At 47.3% G+C, this 24,263-nt stretch overlaps 1 protein-coding gene across 1 annotated transcript in view; it reads left to right on the forward strand.

The window, feature by feature from the left end:
* The window catches only part of LOC149339054 (uncharacterized), a 63,130-nt gene that overhangs the window by 7,144 nt on the left and 31,723 nt on the right, over positions 1–24,263 (forward strand). Inside the window, exons 4-7 of the mRNA XM_089550394.1 lie at positions 3,982–4,127; positions 8,906–8,997; positions 14,301–14,578; positions 17,712–17,866. Coding sequence (XP_089406520.1) covers positions 3,982–4,127; positions 8,906–8,997; positions 14,301–14,578; positions 17,712–17,866 — 671 coding nt within the window. The remainder of the gene's footprint in view (positions 1–3,981; positions 4,128–8,905; positions 8,998–14,300; positions 14,579–17,711; positions 17,867–24,263) is intronic.

Here is a 24,263-nt window from a genome sequence, read left to right on the forward strand (position 1 = left end):
AATTCCTGAGGTCAGAAGCTGCAGTAAGCAATAATGTATAGTAGTACAAATCCGAACAAAAAATGATTGCAAAATCCGAGGCCAACCTATATTAACACGCAATCAATAAGAACAAACCGAGCCCACGCATTCAAGAACACGTTGACCCCACCTTTATTTTATCGCACTTTCGTTAATTGCTGGTTTGGTTTGGTTTATTGGTGTTTAACTTCCCAAAGCGACTCACACTATGAGAGGCGCCGTAGTGGAGGGCTCCGGAAATTTCGACCACCTGGGGTTCTTTAACGTGCACTGACATCGCACAGTACACGGGCCTTTAGAATTTCGCCTCCATCGGAATTCAGCCGCCACGGCCGGGATCGAACCGGCGTCTTTCGGGCCAGCAGCCGAGCGCCGTAACCACTGAGCCACCGTGGCGGGGCAAACTTCACGCAGGAATCTAATTGGTCGCTTGTTGCTTGCGTTAAGGAGCAGGTGGGATAAAGCTTTGCATTGTTCCACGGGGGACTTTCTGCTGGGTAACGGCGACACTGTTAGCATAGGTTCTTCTATGCGAAAGTTCGCAAGTGCGCCCAGCGGCCAACGAGAAAGTCATCCAAGAGGGGGCTGGGCACTGGCCGTTCTCGAGAATGTGAAAAGCGGGGTCACATGTGAGCCAGGTGGGTTCGGACCACGCAAGGGATTTGGAGTAAGTAGCATGCTCTTATGGAAACACGAGAGACGGGGGCGAGGAGAAGTGCGGGAATTCTTGCTGATTGTTGCGCAAACTGCGACGGAATGGAGGCATTCGCTTCGCCAGATCCGGCGACGCGTTTTCGGGCGCGCAGACGACACAGGAAAGGGAGGAGCGTTCCCCGGAGGAGGAAGCAGGAAGGCCTCCCCCTCGTTAACAGAGCGGCTCGCATTTTTCTGCGGGCGCGCGCCAAGGGCAGCGGGGGACCCGGTTTGCGCGCACGATTTGCATAATCAAGAGACATGCCGCCGCCGCTCGACAAAGAAGACCCACCCGGGCGTGTGTGTGTGGGCTTGACATGGTGACCCGCTTTCAGTGGGCACCGTGAAGCATTAAGGAGAGATAAGCGGGCAGTTCCGGTTGGAAAAAGTGTACATTTTAAGTTGCTTCGTGTGCCCGAAACGCGCTGCTGGGGCATGATGTGCGGGCTCGGGGAATTTTGTTTAATAACGGAACGAGGATTTCGGTCACCTATTCGAGAAATGGGATCAAGTGGGGCCCTGGGAAGGATAAGCAAGAACTCGCACATACGACAGCCTTGACATTTTTTTCTGGAAGGTGACTGAGGAATTAAACGAGCAGGAAAATTGTAGCTGTGAGCAAATCAGTTTTACACTCTTGATTTAAAAAAAAATAGACCTGAAATCGCAGCATTCTTACAGAAGCGAGGACTGCACTTGAAAACCAGCCTCAATTTTATTGTGAAAGCAATACTACGCCAGGTTTCGAGCTTTCAGCGTAGCGTGGTCCGGTAGTTACGCTTTACACCACGTGACTACTGACGTCATACCAGCGCGAGAGCTGGGATTCCTTGTCGGCTCTTCAGCGTAGCGTGGCTCCTAGCCACGCCGGGCGTTTCGCGCTTCTCCCACTAGGTGCGCTGTGGTCTAACAGGTGGTGTGACGTCATAAGCGAGCACGAAAACAGGCTATCCAACCCGATTCGTCCTGTAGCCAGTAGACGCCATCGTTACTAGATTACTTTTTCTGGTAACGTTGGTAGACGCGGCGCGCCGCGTTCCTTCCGTTAGAGGCTCTGCGCTCGCTTTCGCAACCTACCAGGGTTAACCAAAGCTAAGCCTCCGCCAATTTTTTTACAACATATTACTCTCCTGAAATTTCGAGCTTCGTATGAGCGCAGGAGGCGTCATATACTTCGCGGAGACAAGTTCGCCTCAAAGGTTAGCGCGCGGCTTCTTTTTATGATGCTGAATAGGTGTTTAGCTGGAAATGGCACTCGGCGAGAGGAGGTCCGAGCAGACTTTAAAAAAGTATTCAAATGAACAACCACGCTGTTGGTAACATGTGCATTAAATGCCACGCGTTTCTTGTGCTTCCTGTTGACGCCGTAAGCAGTTAGCCTGTGCAGCGTACCGTCGAAAGGGTATGTCGCATAGAGCACTGCACGGGCTCGGGCCGGGCTCGGGCCCGTACATAGAGGGGCTGCGTACGGCTTTTGATTCATTACTGTAGCATGAAATGCACTCATGGTGTTCTAGCAACGACACAGATGAAATAGGGCCGTGGTGTTCATTGAGCAAAAGACTACTCGACAATTACTTATTTTTGGCATCTGCTATAGAGGCATATTCCTCACACGGGAAAAAAATACAAGTAATGATGATTTTTGTTTTCGACTGTTCCCCGAAACTTCTCGGAAATCAATGAATCCCGGAGCAAAAATCTTTTCAGTGCTTCATTAATAAACCACTGCTATGAATTTTTTTGCCCACGCCGATTGAGAGAAAGCTCAGCTCAATTTTATACCGACTTTAGTCAGCGTCACTCACTGTGCTATGCCCAAATAATTTCGGACGCGCTCGCCTTGGCGCGTTGAACGATAGAAAAGATAAAAATATAAATCTGCAAAATCCAGCAGTTGGCTGCACTAAGCGGCGTTCGTATTGGAGCTTTCTAATAACTGGCTCACGGCTCATTTCACGAGTGCGCTCCGGTACTGAAGTGCATGGCATCGCTGACTTGGCTGTTTCAGCTCAGATCTGCCAGAATGCGCTCCCCTCTCCTTATTCATTTTTGTGCTACCGCTCACGTCTGTAAAACTGAAGCCTCATAAGAACGCTGGAGAAGGGTCTTCGTTCGACTATCGATGGACAACTGTCCCAAGAAAATATTTCACTGTCGGCCTGCGCCTTCCAAAATTGCATCTGTACGCTGCGAGAAGCGCCATAGAAAAGAGCATATTGGTATAGGGTTTACAAAAACAGGTACTACCCAATAAACAGGCGCTTTTATTATTTTGCGTCCCATAGAAACGCGCCCAGTGAGGCCAAAATTCAACCCACGAAATAGCCCTCATTAAAAAAAGGAAATGCCATTGCTATGGCTTTGAGCATGTTTTAATATTTGGACATCGCGGACAGTTAAAAATGACTGATGAAAAATCTAGACGCAACGCAAAATTTATTGCGTGTTTATGGAACCTTTTTCATTTAATTCTAGGAAGCTTGGGGCTATTAAAATACAAGATCACTGTTCAAAAAGCCAAGGGGGTGGACCCGCCTTATGTTCTCTTTTTCTGTTTGCCAACGTAATTGTTTCCAGTGTTACCGCGGCTTGACCACTATTGCCGGACACTTTTTTACTTGCGTAGCTTGAAAAAGGAGAGGTTTAGCACCACCTTACGGTAAACACGGCAACTAAGGCAACTGCTACCGTATGTAAAATGCGGCTAGGCAAGCCTGGCAACGGTAGCAACGTCTACGCGTTGCCGTATTTACCGGATGGCTGTCCAGCTACGCTAAAACTGTCTGCTGTTTGCACTCAGTGAACAATTTACCACTTGATCTGCTGCGGGAACGGGCCCGGGGAGGGCCGGGCCTCGCATCGAGCCTGGCAGGCCGGGCCTGCGGCTGCGGTCTCAGTAAAATGATAATGCAGCGGGCCCGCGCCGGGGCCGGGCTTGATGCTACGGGCCTGGGCCTGGCTCGGACGACTCGGGCCTAAGAATGTGGCCCGTGCAGTGCTCTGATGTCGCACCCGAAAATTTCCGCATTCATCTGCTGCCGAAAGGCAATGTTGCCAGCTTGTGCAGTCTGTGATTGTAGAGTGTGCGCACTCTCGTCAACAAGAGTTCACCAAGCACGGAAATATTTCTACTTTTGGCCTTTCTTATGGAATTTTAACCTGTTTGGGTGGGGTTTTTCCTACGTGTAAGAATACGTTTGTAAGACCGCGTTTCCTCGGAACGTATTATGAATGGCTTGGGCGCTCTCCCCTGACTCATTGCAGGAGCTCCCTCGGTGGCTAAAGGTCGCCGTCCGCCGCGGCCCTCCACGTGCGGCGTCAAGGGGGCCGGGGGATCCTCTACGGACCGGCGCCATGCTGCCCGAATCACGGGAGGCAAGGACTCGCTGCCCGGAGAATGGTGCTGGCAGGTGGGTGGACAGTGCCTTCACTGTGCACGGCATCAATAACGGGAGCCTTTAACATACCGTGTTAGCGTTAGCGGAGTACCGGGCGCTGGCACCACCAGCGCGCATGTGCAGATCGCCTTAACGCCGCCAGATGGCGCCACATACTCTGTAGCCGCGCGGACGGCTGTCACATGAGGACCAATCAGCGCATGCGCATTCATAGGTGGGATCCTGGTACTTGTGTAACGGTAACACTGCACATGTTATATGCATGACTCAGATACATTCTTCCGCTTCCATATGTATACATGTCTGCATCCAACAGTCCATATGGTTAAGCTACCGTAAGTGCTGCGCGGATGTGTTCATATGCATACGGATTGTATATATGTGTCGTATGTGACGTCAGTAAGGAATCCGTATATTCCGGCCGTAGCCGCGTCCGTAACCGTACATATTCCATACGTTCCGTAAGGTCGCCCGTAACACCTTATGAAGTCCTTATGCTCTCCGCACACAGCCATCCGCGCCCAGCGTACATTCCATAAGGTGTCCGTAACGCCGTATGATGCCCTCATGCTCGCCGCGTATAACAGTCCGTAACACCCGTACGAGTTCTATACGATCCATATAGTCTTCCGTAAAGCCCTCACGACATCCTTTGGATTTCTGTATGCGCCTTGTGGAAAATGTACGGAAACCGTATATCTTCCATACAGTTGCATATGGATTCGTTTCAGTAGAGTATGCTAAATGTGTCTAATGACTGGGACCCCACATGAGTGAGCAGTCATGGCGCCAACTTGATACGCTTCGAAGCCAGTTAGAGATACCGACGTTGAGGACGTGCGGAAAAATAAAGAAAAGACGTGCTTGTTATTGCGTAATCAAACGTCGCGCACAACGTCATGGAATGCGGCAATGTGAAACAATAAGGATACTGTAATTCGTGTGGCTTTTCTCAGTAACAGTATTCGTATTCCTCGGCGTTTATGACAGACGACGACACCGAGACAGTTATGGTCTGAGACGTTACAAGAGGAGCACTCTAACATGCATACTGTATTGGGTGTGAAATATCGTGTGAGCAAGATTAGTTTGCAGTTTCCGTCCGTTTCTGTAGTTTCCTATGGAGTGCCGGGCGGCATTTGCGGGTTAAATGAAGACGGCTGAACTTCATTTATTCATGCGGCACGAACATTCATGCGATTGTCACTGTAGCAAGAATAGAGAGAAAGAACTTGAGCTAGTTAATGCTTGGATTTGATTCTTGGATTTCCCTGTACGCTGGTAAATAAAACAGCTTGCGCATTCCCTAAACGAACAGGATGGAATGCAAATTTAAAGCTCTTCGTGACGCATCGCTCACGTCTCATATAGATGTTGCAAGTTGCACGGGATTTTGAAGCAAGCGACAAAACGAAATTACAGAAATGCGACCTGACAGTAACTAGAGGGGACAAGTCGGTTTATCTTCCTTTAACGACTGAAAGTATTTTTCTTGAAGATCTATAGATGGCGCGCTAATGCAGCTGCCTTCTTTTTCTTGAAAAATTGTCAAAGCCTCGCTAATTTCTCTCTCTTATTTGCATTTTCAACAATTTCTGCGTTTTTGAAAGCCTTCTGTTTTGAAGACAAACCGCTATTATTCCATTTTGGACGGTGTTGTCACCTTTCCTTTATTTTGTAGCTTTACTCAGTTCTGCCCTCAACACCGCTACATCTACGACAAATATTTGCAAGAGGCCTGAATGGAATGTAATAAATAGCCGTTAGTTCGCGCTCTGTCCGTCCCGCGTATTGCGTGTCGTGTCCGTCCGTGTCACCTGTTTTACTGAAGCGTACTCGGTTAAGCGAAGCATCAAGACTTTTGCTCCAGTTTGTCTCCCCTCATTTCCATGCCACTCTTACGTTTACCAGCGCATGCAGTTGCCCATGGCTAATTTTACTGGGGACCAGTTTTCTTATCTCTGTAAGCACCATATCTCCAAATCTGGGGTAGTCGGTCAAGTGGATAAATCGTTACATGCCGATAATTAGCGCGATGCCGAAGGAACAAAGAAAGAAAGGGCGTGAAAGGACAAGTGGGTGACCGAGAAATGACTTTTTATTTTTTATTTTACTCGGGTTGCGCTGGTTCTTATTGCTCGCAAAGTTTTGCGACCATTAAATCTTGGCTCTTGTCCCGTCATCTTCGTTCTTGGTATTGTGTCGAGGCATAATAATTGTCCCAAAATAAGCAGCAAGAGAAGAGAGACGCGTACCATTTTGTCAGCGAAGAGGAGGGAGACCTAAAAAATTTTTGTAGACAGTTTATAGACTGTTCATAGACGTTTGTCTGTAATGTCTATATAATTTCTACAGCAAAAATCCTATGGAAAAGTTTTAGAGAATACAAGCGCTAAAAAGTCTATAGATAATACATAGTTTATGACCATGCACTGTTAGTACACTTTTGTCTTTAGACTGTCTATAGACTATGAATAGAAAAAATGAATTATCTATAAGAAGGCAGTAGAGTTTATGAGAAGTCTATAAAACGTCTGCAAACCATTTTTATGAAAAAGATAAAACTTTTTTGATAGAAAAGAAGAGGTCGGCTGGTATGAAAGTGAACCTACCTAGCCCACTACTCCACAGCAGGGGCACGGCCGCGAGCGGCCGTGGCAGGGGAAAGGGAAGGCATGGAAGAGCTTCGAGTTAATCTGATTTCACAGTGCAATGAGTGGCATAGGATGCTCGGACGATGCACATGCCCACGCACACACCGGCTTGCACACGTATCCTGCGCGGAATGAAGGTCATTTTGCGAGTATCGATCCACATTAGTGTTCCAGATCCCTATATGCATAAATACCACGTAGTGTTGAAAGCAGCTGAGTAAGGAATTGTGCTCTATACGTGCGAACGCTTTGCAACGGTGTTCGTTTCAAAACGCTACACTTATTACGAAAGTGGTAATATACGGCTACACAACTTTTAACAACGTGTATAAAGCGAACCGCCTTTCCGCGACCGCGCAGAACACAATCACCCGATATAATGTTTCTGCCAGTACAGTCCCAACCCTATTCTGAATCTCGCAATCACTGACCTTTGATATGAGATTTCCTTTGGCTTCTTTTTTTGTTGACCGAGAGGGGTTTGCTTTGCTGACGGTGTGCCGGGTTTCCTTTTATTTCTCTATTTTTTTGTGTAAGATAAATTGCATAGCTCCTGCATTCGATGTACTGTCGCAGGTAGATAACAATCCTGTAGTGAAGAAGTTGCGCCGAACCTGTAGACGTAAAAGAAGACGAGGAGTGTAGCCGCCCGCAGACTACGAGACAACTACGTTCGAAACCAGCTTCGAAACCAGAACATCGGTGCCGCGTTTGTGACGGCTACCAGTGCTTTAAATCCCGCCGTACAATCCAAAATTCTGACTTGAATTAGTAGCCCAGCTAATCGTATCCGTCAGGATCGGGTATTTGCGTTAACGTTGTTGTCACTGAATTTTATCTGTATGGAATTCTAATAACTTCACGAGCTCGTGTTTTTACACCTGTTCAGGTGTGGACCAGACAGGCTTTTGCAAGCCTTTCTAGCTTAGCATGTTAGCTAGAAAGCCCACCTATCTGAAACCACTGTCATTTCGCCAATTTCGGTTGCTAGCATGTTTTTCACATACCGGCGCATTACTAATGAGAAGTACCTCTGCCGAAGTGACGGCACCGTCAAGCGTTGTTACCCACATCCGTCCAGTGACCCGCTAAAATTCGAGCACGCTATTAGTGGTTGTGGAACGAAAAAGGAAGAGGGGAAACAGGCTATTGCGAGATCACAGCGTTTGTCTACACCGGGCGCTTCTTTTGATGGCGCTCAGGAACGACTGCAGATGACGCACTTAATTCATTCAGCAATATGCAAGAGCGCTGCCGGCCGCGGGCGATTTCGTAGACCGCGATATTGAATAAGCTCGCAACAGTACCAGCGCGAGTCCATTTGAGCGAACAAAACACTGACTCCAGTTTTCAGTTCCACCCACAAACGATGAGTAAGCGTTTCGATTCCGCGGCCGAGCTCCAACGCATTGTCTCCGAATCCCTTAGGTGTCTTAAAAAGCTTTTATGCATCGCGCTCTGCCTCGAGGAGCAGACAAGTACGGGTGTCCGTGTACCGCCCCTGGCCTCGTGAAGGAAGCATACAGCATTTAAAAAGTTACAGATAATCAGGCGAATCGTTGAACAGAGCTGCTGCACAAATAGATTCCCACCGGTTGTCCATCGAAGACCCGTGCTGTTGTTGTCCTCTGTTGGAGTGGCACATAACCGCAGTGGGGGATTGGCCAAGGTGCCTTGCTCATTCACGCAGTTGGGAAACAATGACTCAGTTAAGGTAGCCGACGTTCAATTTTGTGTTAAAGAAAATAATTCTATCGATTCAATCTGCTGCTTCTTTGCGTACTCGTTTTTTCCTTTTAAATCTACTTTTGGCGCATGATAGACTCAGTCGCTTGTGCTTTCTAAAAAACACAGCAGTTGTTCCTTTTCTTCATCCACATCATCTTGCAAGATCTCTGGCATAGCCTGAATATCCTATCCTCCAACATACAGGGTCTTGCATGCTTTGCGTATGCTTCTAAAGAAGTGAGTGATCTTCGTTGTTATACGGGGGATCGCAGCAGCGTGGACTCGAAAGGGGGTGAACATCTGGGATGCACTCTTGTCGTGTACATGCATTTTGTAAAATAAAAGCGAGCATTTCATTCAGAGATGCAAGAGACATAACAAACAAGTGTCTTTCCACTCTCCTCTCAGGCGGCCCTGATAAACGAGCAGAACCAGTACCTGTGCGGGGGCGCCCTCATCGGCACCCAGTGGGTGCTCACTGCAGCTCACTGTGTCACCAGGTGAGTCGTTGTAGCTGCATGCGTTGTAGATGGGAGATACAACGTTGTTCACTGTTCATACATTGCCGTAGGTCCACAGAATATTCTAAAGATTGCCGAGAAGGTCAGTTTCCTGCCGACAGTAAACAAAAGACTTGGGAGGACACCTAATTATACTATTAGCTGTGACAGTGCGATAGCGAGCCTCGTTGTGAGCTGCCATGCACGACCTTGCCACCTGCCAACCATGGAAAATGTGTGGAGCAACACGGCCTTTCCGTCCCAATGAAACTCTTACTCTATTGCATAGAAGTTCAGTTCTTGGCACTGTCAGGAAGAGCAGGGCATGGGACCGAATATACGCATTCGACGGTCAACGGCGTTTGCTCAGCCTTCTCCAATTTAACCTTTAATTCTCAATTTATGAAGGAATCAAAGAAAAAGATAACTCAGCATTATGGTAGCTAATGTTCCCAGTTTGGAAAGCCAATATCAGAATTTTCTCAGTACCACTAAACTTTGACAAATTGGTAGGTAGCCATTCCAACTGGTTCATTTTGTACAGCTCGTTCAAGCTGTGTGAAGGAGTAAATCAGAAGTCCAAGACCAACTCGAAGGCCCAGTGACAGCATATAAATTATATAAACGATCATTAAAAAAATATCTTGCAATTTTCCCCGAAAAATACTAGAATATCAAAGACCAGGAGTTGCCCAAAGCTGGCTGGAAGTCTTACAACCGCGCCCCCCTTCAAACAGCTTGTCCAAAGTGACGTCAAAAATTTTAACCGTAAAGCGGTGGCTTCTGAAAGCATGTTGATAGCGAAATTTGCATCACGAAAGCTCTATGTATTAATGAATACACGACGTGCAAACGGTATGTAGCGATTTAGCGACGCTGGGCAATCAAGGAAGAAAGCTCGTAACATGTCCTTTCGTCGATATATGCCGGGCGTTGGAACAAACTTTGCTGCGCAGTTTCGTCTGAACCACGTTTGCCACAACGTAGACTGATAGCTTCTTCTAAACGACACAAAGAACGCGAGTGATGACGAATGCGCAGTAACCACAAAGCGATATGCGTGACGAACAGTGCGCCCTAAATGAAGGAGGGGGAAGAGAAGAATAGAATGTGATTGAGACAGCCCGATATGTGCGTCAGTGCTGAAGGAGTGAACGCGTTACACCTACCCACGCCTCCCCCATTTTCTTAATGTCAGCTTTACCACTTAATGATGTAGCGCCATGTCTTCGTGAAATGTCGCCAAGACATACTGATTGACACGTATGTACAATGACATAATTCTGCTAGGTTAGAACATCTTGCTTCGGTCAGTCCGCATTTCGCATGCGCATTGTAAACAGTGTCTACAATGTCATTTTGCTACCAAGCATGGCTGCATTATACTCAGAGTAATTAAACGTATCGTCATACGAGCAGCTTGTCGAGCTCTTTTCTCTAGGCGCAATGGCTTTATGCCTGGATATGTGTCCTGTGATCGCGAAAACCGCGAAAGTTGTACCCACAGATGTGAGGACAAGTTTCGGGTGTAGATGCAAGGTATAAACCGAAGTTTGCCTTAGAGACAAACCGCTCTGTCACGTTTCCATCTTTGTGCGAACCAACGTAAGAATTAACAACTTGCGCATTATGATTAATCGTAGGTCATACGCTCAATAAATCTCATCGCAGTCACTGGCTCCTTTTTACTACAATCTTATCCAGCATACAGTGACGAAAGCAGAACAAGTCTAACATCCTTTACTTCACTCCACATTCCGCCGGTCTGTTCTTGTGATCTTTGCATGGCGATTCCTCAAAACTTTATCGCGAAAAATAAGAGGATTGAATTGCGGACATCATTCGTACTAATACTGCTTTCGACTCGCTATACTCGTTCCTTGGGCCAGGACTGCGAAGATAATACAACTGGACGGGTTGTGTCGCTTGGGCACAGCACTACGCTTGTGACGAATTGTTATCTTGTTCCTCTATTATCGCGCCTTTAAAGATAAGCGAGAATCTTTATTCCTCCGCTGGTCGCCGCTTTCGTTGACTCCGTCAGACGTGCGAACTGGGAGTGTAGCTGCTCAGTATTTCGCAAAGCGAGTACCCAGTCAGGCCGCGCTCATTGAACGACTCCGCGCGAGTCTTACGACCGTGGTGTTTGGTCATGGTCGTCAGCTCACCAGTTTTCGTGTTTCTGGGTGTGCGGAGTGTTTTCTGCTCTGGCCCGTTAGTGCTTTCTAGTTGACAGAAAAAAAGCTGTGCTGCGTTCGTGCGAATAGCTCACTATTACAACAGCCTTGTACGGGAGGAGTGGGGACACTCATTTTTCTAACTATCAGGAAATGTGTGTCCAGTATTCAGGAGAAATAGTTTTAATGCGATAGAATTAGTGTTCACGTCAGGAGCAAAATTCGCCTTCCGATGTCTCCAAATTCACTCATTGGTCGAGAGAGGCCTCGTGACCTTGTGATGTTATCACAGTCTGCTCTGATGGGCCATCATGATTGGTCGATAGAATTCACGTGACATTGTGACGTCATCAGAACTTGCTAACCGTAGCAGGTGGCAATTAATTATTGGTTGAGAGAGGTCGCGTGACCTTGTGACGTTATCACAACCTCCCCACCGGGTTGGGAGCGATCGAATTTCTAGACACCACTAGAGTTCATGTTAGGCACAAACCGGGGCATCACTATTGCTGTCTCGTTCCACGCTTAAGATGACCTAAGCGTACCCATAGTTTTGTTGTGTAGTCTTAAGAACAGGAAATTTTATGTCGCCGTGTGCCCCTTCGTGGTGAAAAACTACTTTGACCTTTTACTTATATGCTTCTTGTAATCTTTCTTGTTTTACTGACTACATCCTACACAATACCCAGAAGGGCCCTTAGGGTACATAAATAAATTAGTACAGCTATGCTATTTTGTAGTTTGCTCCTCTGCTCCAACATCCAAAGGTCCCCAAGCCACCGCAGACAAAAGTGTGACGAATGAAGGCAGTATTAGCGCAGTTACACAGCAGCTGTGAAATAGAGTAAATGACCGCAAGCACTGCTTTAAATTCCAGTGCTTGGCCGATCATTGAAATTCAAAGCGAGTGAGCTGTTCGCGCGCATCACCGTGTTGCTTTGAAAGCTAGTAAATCAAAGTGCATATCGGTGTGACAGCGTATATGCATCATTCTTTGTCTACACTGCGGAACAGGTGGTAAACCACTGTCATTCCGTGCACGTTCTTACTTCTTTCCCAGCGTATGCCTGCGCCTGCTTTCGCATTGTCGCTTACTCGTTCACTTCTTCCGTCCTCGCCTGCCGCATTCAGCGACCTCCAACAATTTGTTTGTGGCTGTTTTGAGCCCCAAGTGTCCGCGAGGATGAGCTGGGGCGCAGCTTTTCTTTTTTAGTTTCCAGTATACCGCAGAATCAACAGTTTCTGTTTCGAGAAATGTGCATGCGTGAAGCTGTCGATGGCCACTGCATGACCACAGCGCACTACAGATTCGGTATGAAACTTTCACTATAGGGGCAAGCACAAGCAACCCGAAAGGAAATACTTAGTATCAGCTGAATTGTAATGTTTATATGCACGTCTGCGGCATACTTTAAAAATTAAAAGCGTAATTGTCTGCCCTGACCAGAACACCGGAAAAACAGATCTAAAAGTCTGCTTCTTGCGAACACTCGACAAATTATCGCGGTATGCATGCAAAAACGCGCTACCCTTCATATATACATGACCGAACACTTAGTTTGATTTTCATGTTCTTTCTTATGCTTGTTTTTGCTCCTGTTTAGCTGTAACAAGGCAATAACTTGAGGGTCACCTCAAAAATACGTTCAGCATTTGGTTACTGGATTTACTGAGAAAGAAGGGAACTTTTCGGCTTGGTGCGGCTGCAGACTAGTGCTTACTTGCTCGAGCAACTGAACAGTGTGCTAGTAATTAAACTAGCAATAACACTTTCTGTCTGCAAACGGCATTGTGTTTCGATACTCGCCTTTTGTGTAGTATTAATTAGAGCTCCGTATATTTCCATAACAACCATATGCCGCCTGTGGGATCCGAACCACTGATGGGATATGGCTTTTTTTTCTTCTACTTCTAATCAATCATCTTTCAGATAAACAATTATTACTCTACTAATATAGAACATTGATCAACATCACAACTTAAAAGAGAAACCCATTCCTTTATGCTTTCTTTGGTTTCGACAACTGTTGGCTTCCTGTAAAAAAAAAATAAATAAATGGCAGTGGCTTAGATAAGCTATGCCAGGATATAAGTAGCGAGAGGTACGGTATTCCCTGTTTTGCTTATCGTCATGGTTACGCGTTAGACATTAAAGACGAGAGACATGTGGTGAAGGCGGCACGCGTTATTCAACTTTACTGACTGCCAGAGAGACGGCCCGGTGATCCGTAAGTAACACGCGGCTGTTCGGTCGGAGTCGAGCGGCGTCGGCGCGCGGAGCCGGCAGCTGTGACGTCACTCGGCGGCTCCTCTCGGTCGGAGGTGAGCGGCGCTGCTGTGACGTCACTCGGCTCCTCGCGCATGCGCATAATACTCCTGTCAAGCGGGCAAGTAAAGTACACTTACGGAGAGTGTCACTCGCTGTAAGTACACTTTGCCACATCTAAACGATGCAAGTGGAGTGTCGCTCGCGAAAGAGTGCACTCCGCTAGGAGTGCGTTCACGGACTTTGAGGGCTGAGTGCATAACCTCGCTAGCAGCGACTTCAAAGGCAAAATATGCACAGTGCATAAAAAGTACTTACAACTTTATTTTACATGCTGTAACAGTTTTTAGAAAAAATTTGTTCCTTATAGCAACAAGCGAAGCAACAAAACAAAGGAACGAGATCAGATGCAACATCGCTGCCCGCCGCCATCTTGTTTGTTGCCGCAATTCTGGATAGTCTTGGCTGGTCTTGGCTTTTCTTCTATTTCTATTTTTTTTTACCGTTAAAAACTGTTTAACCTCGTTTTATTTGCGCTATCACGTTAAGCTATCAATTATTATGAGTCCTCCTTCTTTTCCATCGGCCTCTTCAGAAATTCCACTTATTTTCTGACGCCATTTTTTTTTTACTACGAGTGCACTTTGCTTTCCCGTTTAGCACCGCGTAGCCCAAAGTGTCACTCGGGATGCCGAAGCGCACTGCCAGTAAGTGCACTTAACTTGTGCGCTTGACAGGGGTATACGCAGAAGGCCCACAGCGAAACGGTGAGACTGCGGGTAGTGTAGCTCTCGCTACAAAAGGAACAAAGGTATTTTTATTTGGATGCTTTGCTCACGTACACGCGTGCGTTCCCGCAGTCTGGTGCGCAACGGCGAACCGGTGTTCGTGCGCGTGGGTGACCACGACTTGGGCAGCGAGCGGGCGCACCCGGGCGCCCAGACCCGCCGGGTGGCCACCACCTACATCCACCACAACCACAACGGCCAGACGCTGGACAACGACATCGCGCTGCTCAAGCTCCAGGGCGGAGTGCAGCTCAACCCTCGCGTATGCCTCGTCTGCCTGCCCGCCCGCGGGGCGGCGCCCACGCCCGGGGAGCGGTGCACCGTCACTGGGTACGGCTACCTGGGCGAAGGTAAGCACGCCGAGGGGCAACCGTTTGCTTTTATTTGTTTATTTCGAGAAATCCCTCAAGGCCCCCACTACGAGGGTACTACTTAGAGGATGGGAAAAATGCAAGCATGACGGGGAACATCTATGACGACAAACTGAACAGCAAACAAAAACTGGAGGGAACAGTTAAGATCCGCGAGGGCAACTGCACAACTTTTTTGCGAATTTCGCGATATTCAAGGATTCAAATCTCTATAGGCTTTAGGTAAAGCATGCCAAATTTTTCTTCACTAGTATTTAAAATAGTGACGTAATCGACCATTGAATTTTGCACTTTTCCCCAAAGCACTGGAGGAGTGCGAGGAAGTTAAGTGTGATGTCACGGAAGTATAATTTCAAATTACCGCTGCCGTCAGCCACGCCCTGCCGTGTCTCGTTGGACGCTGCCAAACAACGTTCGGCGGGCTTTGCCATCGGTGGCGTTGGTTTTTTTTTTCCTTCAAAGCAGGCATTTATGCGTTGGAAATGTACCGATACCTTCAATGACGTCATCATGCCCCCCCCCCCCCCCCCCCACCGGGGAAAAAATGAAATCTGAAAAAAAAAAAATGAAGCAAGCAGCACTGTTTTGCAGATATTCGGTGTTATCTATGAGGTAGGCTTTATCCGGGTTCCATATGGCTGAAGCGTACTCAATTTTAGGTCGAATTAAAGTAGTATAAGCCAGTTTTCGCAACTGCACAGAAGCCTGTTGAAGGTTATGTTTTAGAAGGCCAAGAGAACGGTTAGCAGCTGCTAGAATAAAGTTAATGTTATGGTTCCAGGTTAAGTTGGACTGAAGCGTAACGCCGAAATGTTTGTAAGTAGAACCTGTCTCCACTTTTATGCCATTAAGAGTGTATGCATACGGCAAGAATTTCTTGTCAAGGAGCCGAGCTTTGTCTAAGAGTGGTTTTGGGTCATTAGCCACGATGAACACCAAGTGTTAATTGAGTCGAGGTAAATTTGCTAAGATTTTCGGTCAGTGTCACTTTTAATGGCCGGGTAGTCGTCAGAAAAAAGTCTAATTAGGGAAGAAACGCAATTTGGTAAATTATTAATACATATTAGAAACACCAGAGGACCAAGCACACTCCCCTGAAGTCATATCAGATGTGACTTGAGCCTTTGAAGAGTTGAAACCGTTATCAGAGGTGAACTGAACTCGAGAGGAAGTCTTTTGTCCGTGCTAAAACCTGAGAGTGAATATTGAGATGCGATAGCTTGAGAAGTATTTTATGGCGGACTGGATTGAATGCCTTAAAAAAATCGAGAAACAAAGCGTCGACTTGAATCCCAGCATCTTTTGAAGTAATTAAGTCGTTAGTAAAACCAGTGAGCTGATTGTCACAAGAAAATCTCTTGCGAAAACTGTGCTGATATTTAAATATAATGTCGTGACCTCTGTGATAATTACTGCTTTGAGTGTGTATGGCGTGTTCAAGGAGCTTGGACAACGTGCGAGTGAATGAAATGGGTCTATAGTTTAGAAGATCATAGTGGAGGCCAGATTTTAAAATGAATATTATTTTTAGTACCCACTGATTTAAGGGGTTGAACCATGTGATAAGGACGGAGAAAAAAGTGCAGATATGACCTGAAAAATACTCTTAGATCTGTTTCTAATTATTTTGTTGTTAAAGACGAGCGCACCCTGTTCTCTATCCTTGCATCCGATTCTCATGCAGAAAATTTTAACCCTTCAGGAATAAATGTTTCAAAACTGTTTACAACGCAAAAAAAAAGGTTTTTCCCAGCTTGCCTCCAGCAGAAGACGCACTTGCAAAAAGGTCCTTGGCTGTCCGCAGGCGCTAAAGAAACGGGAAACTTATAAAATGAACTGTAGCAGCCATCGAAAAACCGAAAATCTCTAATTTAAACCAGTTTGGCGCCCATCGTTACGCAAATGGTCTTTAGACTTTCTATATACTTCTACACTCTATTGTATTCCGATGTAGTTATTTCTTTTGGTCTATTTATAGTCTTAGACTGAAGTCTTGTAAAAGTGTATGGCCTTGAATCTATACATTGTCTTTAGCCTGTATATAGTATTTGTCCATTGACTAGTCTATAGGATTTGTCTGTAGAAAGTTTGTAGACTTAATTGACAAAAGTCTGCGGATGGTTTGTAGGCACCGGGTGAACTTCTGTAAGAGCGATGGCCGTAGATGTTTAAGGACCATTATACCCAATGTAACTACAATCAACATTTCTAATTCTTGGTTCCAACCTTCATGCTTCGTGAATCATCGATCTAGATCGCGGGCGGTTCCTTCGATACTTTGCCGATACCGATGTGTGCTGCCCACGTTTTAAATAAGCAGCGTAGACACGGAACCTAAGCACGGTAGGAACCGTCACATTCCTTCATTTCTTTTTACGATGATAGTCCCGTTGAGCAAAGGAGACGCCGTTTTAGTGTGTCGTGACGGAAACCTCCCCGCACCAAAAAAAAAAAAGATAAATAATTTAAGCGGACACTTAAGCTCCGCCATAAGCATATGACGCGATAGGATTAATGGGTTAATGGCCATATATGCGGAAGTAGTCATTCCCAACCTTACATTCATATGTCCCTAGGGAGTCTTCTAAGTTCTCACCACTCCTTCCGCAATTTATTTATTTATTTATTTATTTATTACATACTGTTGGCCTCTCTTTGAGGCCGTAACAGGATTGGGTGCACATATGCATGAAAAAGTACACAATAAAAAAATTGTGAAGAGATGCGCCACTGCACTGCCATAGTAGGCGCTGCCACCGTTTGTGCGTGTGCGACAAAGTTGCTCTTCCCGAGGAACCTCTCATGACCTATCATTAATTTAACTGCCACTCTGCCAGTTCGCTCACAATCCGGTGGGCAGGTTGTGATGACGCCACAAGGTCACGTGACTTAGGTGGCCCATCTAGGTTGTTTCTGCGGCTGCTGGCAGCTGGGCCACCCTACGCCACCCTATTTTTAGCTCACAACGCCGACAACGCCGATAACGCCGACAACTCCGACGCCGCATTTCGTGGATAACGAGGCCTATAACGCTATTGCGTTAACGTCATGCAGGTTTTATTCGGACGCACGCATTGGCTCACTTGCAACCTGCTCGCATTGGCGGTCGCAGGAGGCCCCATCGCTCTGCGGGTGCGTGAGGCGCAGCTGCCCATCGTGGAGGACCGCGACTGCACGACCAAGATCAACGCGGTGACCGAGAAGCAGTTCCTGATGCCCGCCAGCTCGTACTGCGCCGGAGGGGAGAAGGGCAATGACGCCTGCCAGGTGAGGAGCAGAATGGGTCAATGAATCGATAAACCTACAAATCTATACCATAATAATCAAGTGGTGCAAAATCAGTATCGCGTCAATTCTAAGCCCTCCGTGCTCGCTGGCAAATCAGGATAAACTTGTGTGAGGAATTTTACATGCGTGAGTGTGGGACCGCGGCGCCATCCTTGGGGACGGCGCGGAAGCAGTTTTTTTCGCCCAAAGCCCTTCTCGCCCTGGAGATCCCCTCTTGCTCTGGCCCTCTCTCAAAGCCCAGAGAGTCTCGTTAAATCTCGTACGGTGCCCGGATGCTCTCGTTCAGCTCCCGGATGTGTGGAATTCAGTTCCCGGATGAGTGAAATTCAATGCCCAAATGTTGGCTCTCGGTCTCGGCGTGACGTCACCACACTGCCGACAACGGGAGCTAAAAGCATTTCATGCTTAACACTTCATGCTTAAAAAACACCGCGATGCAAATAAGGCCACAGACAAAGCTACAAAACATAGATTGCAAATAGAAAGCGACAGTGTAATTCAGTAGGGCAAGAGTGCGGGCTAGTTGGCGATCCATCACATATAAATACCAGTGCAAACCAGCAAGACACACGACGAGCGGCTGAAAGAACATCGGTACAGGACGTTCGAGACAGGTACAGGCAATCTGGCGCTGCACCGGCGAAAATGCATCATCAAAGACCACACTACAGGGAAAGAAGAGCAGTGCACACCGGGCTTAGCCAGCTGTTCGGTAATCAGCAGGCACTCGGACCAGATAGTGCGGGAGATCAAGGAGGCTGGTGAGATAGCCGGGCTGCAAGATAATTGTGTTAGCGCGCCTTCAATAGCCTTGTCAGATGCGGAGTTGCTCTTCTTGAAGAAGTGACAAGCGAAGATATTTTCTTTTTGTTGTTTAGAAGTCAGTATTTAAGCACATTTTTCACCCATTACGTCAGTTGGCAGTAAGCGCTTGCGTGTCCTCGTTCTTCGTCTTGTGTCTTGCTGGTTTGCGCTGGTATTTATATTTAACAGTGAAATGGCCATATGTTTACACCAGAGAATATCAGATGTGAGAGCTGTCAATGTGACACAAGGACAGTGTGCAGACCTGCTAAGAGGGCGGATGTAGATAAGCAAACCCACTGCGTGGGAAGGGGAAGCTACTGCCGGGTAGATATCTCGTCACTGGACGGCCTAGGTTCGCTGCAGCCTAGGTTCTGAAAAAGCCCGACGCTGTGAGCATGGGGTAGGGAACAAGGGAGACCAGATCGTCATCAGCAAGGTTAACTCCATCGCAGGAGAAAAGCATCTCCCATAAACCTCCAATTATCATCGTTCGGCGCTTGTCCCTACCCTTGCCCCAGCAAATTTCCTAACACCTGCACACCTGATTCAATGACGCCACTGGTAATGTCTCCTTCTCCTTGGAATCTGCTACCCTGACAAGCCGTCGGCTCTCTGTGATCTGCATTACGTCTCATGACAAATGCAATTGGACAGCTTGATCTCGCCAATGGCATCAATGACATCCTAGTCGAAATAAAGAGGAAGAAATGGGCTTCGGCAGGGCTTCGAAGACACGATAACCGGTGAACCTTAAGAGTTACTGAGTGCATTCCAAGAGAGGGGAAGCGTAGCAGGGGGGGGGGGGGGGGGGGGGGGGGGCAGAATGTTAGTTGGGCGGATGAGTTTGGGAGATAGGGTGGCCGCAGCTGGCAGAGGACATGGTTGATTGCAATGATTTGGGTGAGGCCTTCGTCCTGCAGTCGGCGTAGTCAGGCTGATGATGATGATAATCAATAGCTCTGAGGTGGCTGCCCAGTTAACGGTATCCGATGATGTTATATTTCAAACGGTAGCCGCGCCATATACAAAATGATACAAAAATGAGGACAGCTTATAAACCCTTTTTACTCCCTATAGGCTCATACGTGTTTAGACAGTACTTCCTGATCAACGCAAAATCTGTGCTTTAAGTGCCAGTCTGACACAAGTGCGCAAAGTGAGTCATCAAACATGGCGATTCTACAGCCTGTGTTTTAGACAAAAAGAAAAACGTCCTGTGTTCCTGGAAAACTCGCAACGAGAAAAAGGAAATGAGCAGTCAGACAAACGACAGCAGCAGCTTGTGTTTTCCAAGTGTTTTTCGCATCGTTACTCCGTCTGGGGCGTCTACGTCTGCCGCGCATGCGGGGCAAGTTTTTTTTTCCCTTTTTCTCTTACTTTCTTGGAAACACCCGCCATAACGGGAAACACAGAGCATCTTCTCGACGCTGCCAATTTAGCGTCCACACGTGCTCTGCGAAGAGAAAAGAGAAAGGGAGGAGGGGGTTTTACATATTACTAGATAAGAGTGAGGCAGGTCAGCCTAGGCTGCGCATTCTAGTCGGCTGCCTGTAGAGTCGAGAAAAGTAAGGAAATAAAAAGCCACTGAAATTTCGCGCTCCCTTGGTGCGACAGTGTCCGAAGTGAGCGCAAAAACCTTTCAGTAACTCTAAAAAGGACTAGCGACACCTTTTCGCTACTAATTAGAACATGCACACCAAGGCCTACATGGTCCTAGAGTATCCTGGTACCAAGGTGACAGATGGCAGCACATTTTCGAGAACGCCCATTTGGCAACCAAGTTGGATAGAGTTATAATTGGCCGACCAGCAAACACAGGCGTCTTGGGTTAATAATATAATTAGTAGTGATGAGAGGAAGGGTGTAATAACCACCTCACTCTAGGGGGACACCCGAAGGGTAAGGGTATGAATGGTTTCGAGAGTTAGGTCCGGAAGCTGCACACGGGCTGTCGAAGAGGCCCTAGTCGAGCACTGTGGTTTAATTTCGATAACCTTACCTTATTTAACTCGCAGTGAACGCCTGACATCGCACAGCACGCGGGCGTCTCTTCAAATTTCGTTTCCATCGAAACGCGGCCGCTGCGGCCGATATGCGATTCCGCGACGTGGCGTTCAGCACCCACACTCTGCAACCGCGGCGCCACACTGCGGCGCTGATTTCTTTAACGATGATGGATGGATGGGAACCCTTTATTTTGTCAAAAGCAAGTGCATATGGTTCCGTGCTAGATGGCCATCTATCCTCGACTGACGGCGACCTGAACGGCCCGCTCCACGGCCCGACCTACGCGGCCAAGTCGGAGTTGGCCAACACGGCCGCCGAGGAATTTGCCCGTATACTGCTGTCACTGCAAAGACAAAGAAGATATTTGGTTTGGGTTATGGGGGTTTAATGTCCCAATCCGACTCAGGCTATTAGGGACGCCGTAGTGAAGGGAAATTTCGACCACCTGGGGTTCTTTAACGTGCACGGACATCGCACGGTACACGGGTCTCTGGAATTTCTCCTTCATCCAAATTCGACCGCCGCGGCCGGGATCCATAACTACTGAGCCACTGCGGCGGCTGAAGAAAGAAAAAGAAGGTAAGAAAGCGAGAAGTATGGAAACAAAGAAAGAAGGGAAAAACAAAAAAAAGAAAAAAAAACAAAGAAAGAAAGAGAGAGAAACAGAAGGAAAGAAAGAAAGAAAGAAAGAAGGAAAGAAAGGAAGAAAGGAAGAAAGAAAGAAAGAGAGGAAGAAGGAAAGAAAGAAAGAAAGAAGGAAAGAAAGAAAGAAAGGAAGAAAGAAGGAAAGAAAGAAAGTAAGCAAGAAAGGAAGAAAGAAAGTAAGAAAGAAAGGAAGAAAGAAAGATAGAAAGAAAGAAAGATAGAAAGAAAGAACGAAAGGAAGAAAGAAGGCAAGAAAGAAAGAAAGAAAGAAAGAAAGAAAGCAAGAAAGAAAGAAAGAAAGAAAGAAAGAAAGAAAGAAAGAAAGAAAGAAAGAAAGAAAGAAAGAAAGAAAGAAAGAAAGGAAGAAAGAAAGAAAGAGGACACCGCATAACCTTCTTTCTCGATGCTGCCGTTTATAGCAGCTCTCATTACGATGCTAGCAGGTTATGGACGATCGGCTGCGTTATCTTGCTGCTCTGTAGGAACGTCGAGAGGGATTTTCGCCCATAAGAATGAGTCTTCGTCATGTGGCCGGCAGCATCAAAAAGGAAAAAAAAAAGAACCCCGATCGACTGTACTTACCTTGGAGTCTGGTCTGCGTGCGCTTGCAACGTCCACCAGTGAGCGTGAAAGGAATACTAAGAGGAAAGCAGTGTCCGGAAGGGGCACAAATCAGTGTGAGATAGGCAGTTGTAGCCTGCAGGCTTTCGCGTATGCAGGAACATTCAGTTTGCATGGGGATTTAAGAAGAGGATCGATAGGACTACGTACTCTCCACTTTGCAGGCCACATTTCAGCGACTGAAATGTTGTCTGAAAGCGTAAGTGTTTCTCCGCTTCTAAAACACTCCAAAATTTTATATTCCTCCGCGTGCACCAATGACAAGCAATGGCAGATCACGAAAACACAAGAGTCGAATTCAGAGTAAACTTAGGAATGCAGTAAAATTTTATTGCAGAGAAGACTATGACATCAAAGACGTTTTTGGTGAAAACTGACATTTCCACTCGCGTCAGGATTGAATAAGAATTTGATAAATAATGAAATATCAACAATAACAGATGGAACATACTTGATATTGTAAGCGTGGAGCCAGCAAACTTGCATCCTTTGTTATCTTTATGCGACAATCTGTTCTCTCTTTTCCTTTGTTCAATGCGGTGTAAACGCCGCCACGTGATGCAGTCTTCGCAGAACAGTGTTATCTCTATTGCGTTGTCGCCAGGCCCTCTTCATATATAGTCGGCACTCAAGGCATTTCCATAATTTCCAAACATGGCTTTGCAATAGCGCACAATTTTCTTGCAGGCTCGTCTCGTTAGGGCTGCAACAGCTTAGAATACTTGAAACGAATTCCAATGACAATTAAATAGATGCGTTTTCTGTGGCAGGCAGTGACAGCTGGTCTTAGCTAACATTGTATATAGAGGATTAATCATTAATGGACTTGTTCTTTTTTCTTACATTGTTTGCTGTAAAGTTTTCTGCCCATTCCCCTCTGCAATGCCTGTGCGGCCCTGAGGGTAAAAATAAATAAGTAAATAAATAAAAAGGAAAGTATAACTGACATCCTAGAAACAGTGGTGAGTAATGAAATGGAAATGTCAAGAGCCTAACGCAAACTGCTTACGTAGTTATCAGGGAGGGTGGAGCTCTTTCGTGTGCAGTCTAGACATGCTGGTTGACAAAATAAGAAATAGGTTTCCTCCGCGTAGGTGACTGAATGGAATATACAACTCGAGCAAGCGCCGCATTTCTATAACGGGCGAGCGTCCAAAGTTCTTGACGCGCTCGACGTCGAAGACCGACAACGTATTCCCAAGAACCGCTTCGCGGGGAATGATTGCATCGTAAACGTTCAGATGAGACCGCGGATATCCGAGTTGAAAGGAGAGACCGCCGTTCTGCGAGCCGTTGTATAGCAGCGCTGTGAACGAGGCCCCCCGGCGACCCACGAAGAATGCACACTCCCGTGAGCATCATCAGTACAGCTGTCATCGTCGCCTGCTTCGCGTGCTCACAACATGTTTATGGAAGACACGCGCTGATCTCAGCAGCAGGTCCCCGCGAAAAGCCCGGGCGACAGATAGCCGACGAAGGACCGACGAGGACGCGACATAGTAAGGGGGTCCCACGGGACTTAGCGCGGCAGACTCGATCGAGGTCCGACGCTGGCAAGGGCCTTGTAAACTGCACGTGCCGCGCATACGATTCAAGGCCGCCCCCGCTACGGGGCATCATGCTGCGACGCTGCTCCCGCGTCAGCCGTTGCCATGGGTACGCGGCGCCGGCGACGCGACAACGATGCATTGCTTTGTTGCGTCTCGCACGTGCTGACTCGGTCGCCCTCTCCCTTTCGCTCTCGCGGCAGACGTTCCCGCGACCACCGCGCACTGCGCGTCATTTTACGCAAGCGGCCGGTTAATGACGACAATTTGGCCGCGCTGTGTGTGCGACTGTCTGGAGGGAGCGCTTGACGCCGGAGGCGTTACGTGCCCTTCGCGGCGGTCGTGCCGACGCGTGGAGAGGCTCGCGTCGACCATGCCGCGGAAACGTGATCGCATGTGCTCGCCGCTTTTTACGCGTGCTTGCGGCTTCTGCTGGTCGCGCTACTCGGGTAGTTGGCCATTGCTTGTCGCAGTTGTTGCAGTCGAAAGTTATTTTATGCCAGGCGTCTAACGCATTTCAGGACCATTAGCGCCGCGCATTTTAAGCTTACTTCTGGTTTATTGATTAGCTGACCTCGAACGTTCGAGCATATTGCTACGAACGAATTTATTGTTCGATTGAATGGATGAGGAGATGGACGAACGATGAAGATTAGAAAAGGTGGCGGCATATGCAGTCCTATAAAGATTAGGGTAATGAATTGTACATTTCATGTCAGGCACGTATCCAGTGGGAGCGTGGCAAACTC

The sequence above is a fragment of the Amblyomma mixtum genome, chromosome 6, assembly GCF_055824585.1.
Source record: "Amblyomma mixtum isolate Tamu chromosome 6, ASM5582458v1, whole genome shotgun sequence".
NCBI lineage: Eukaryota > Metazoa > Arthropoda > Arachnida > Ixodida > Ixodidae > Amblyomma > Amblyomma mixtum.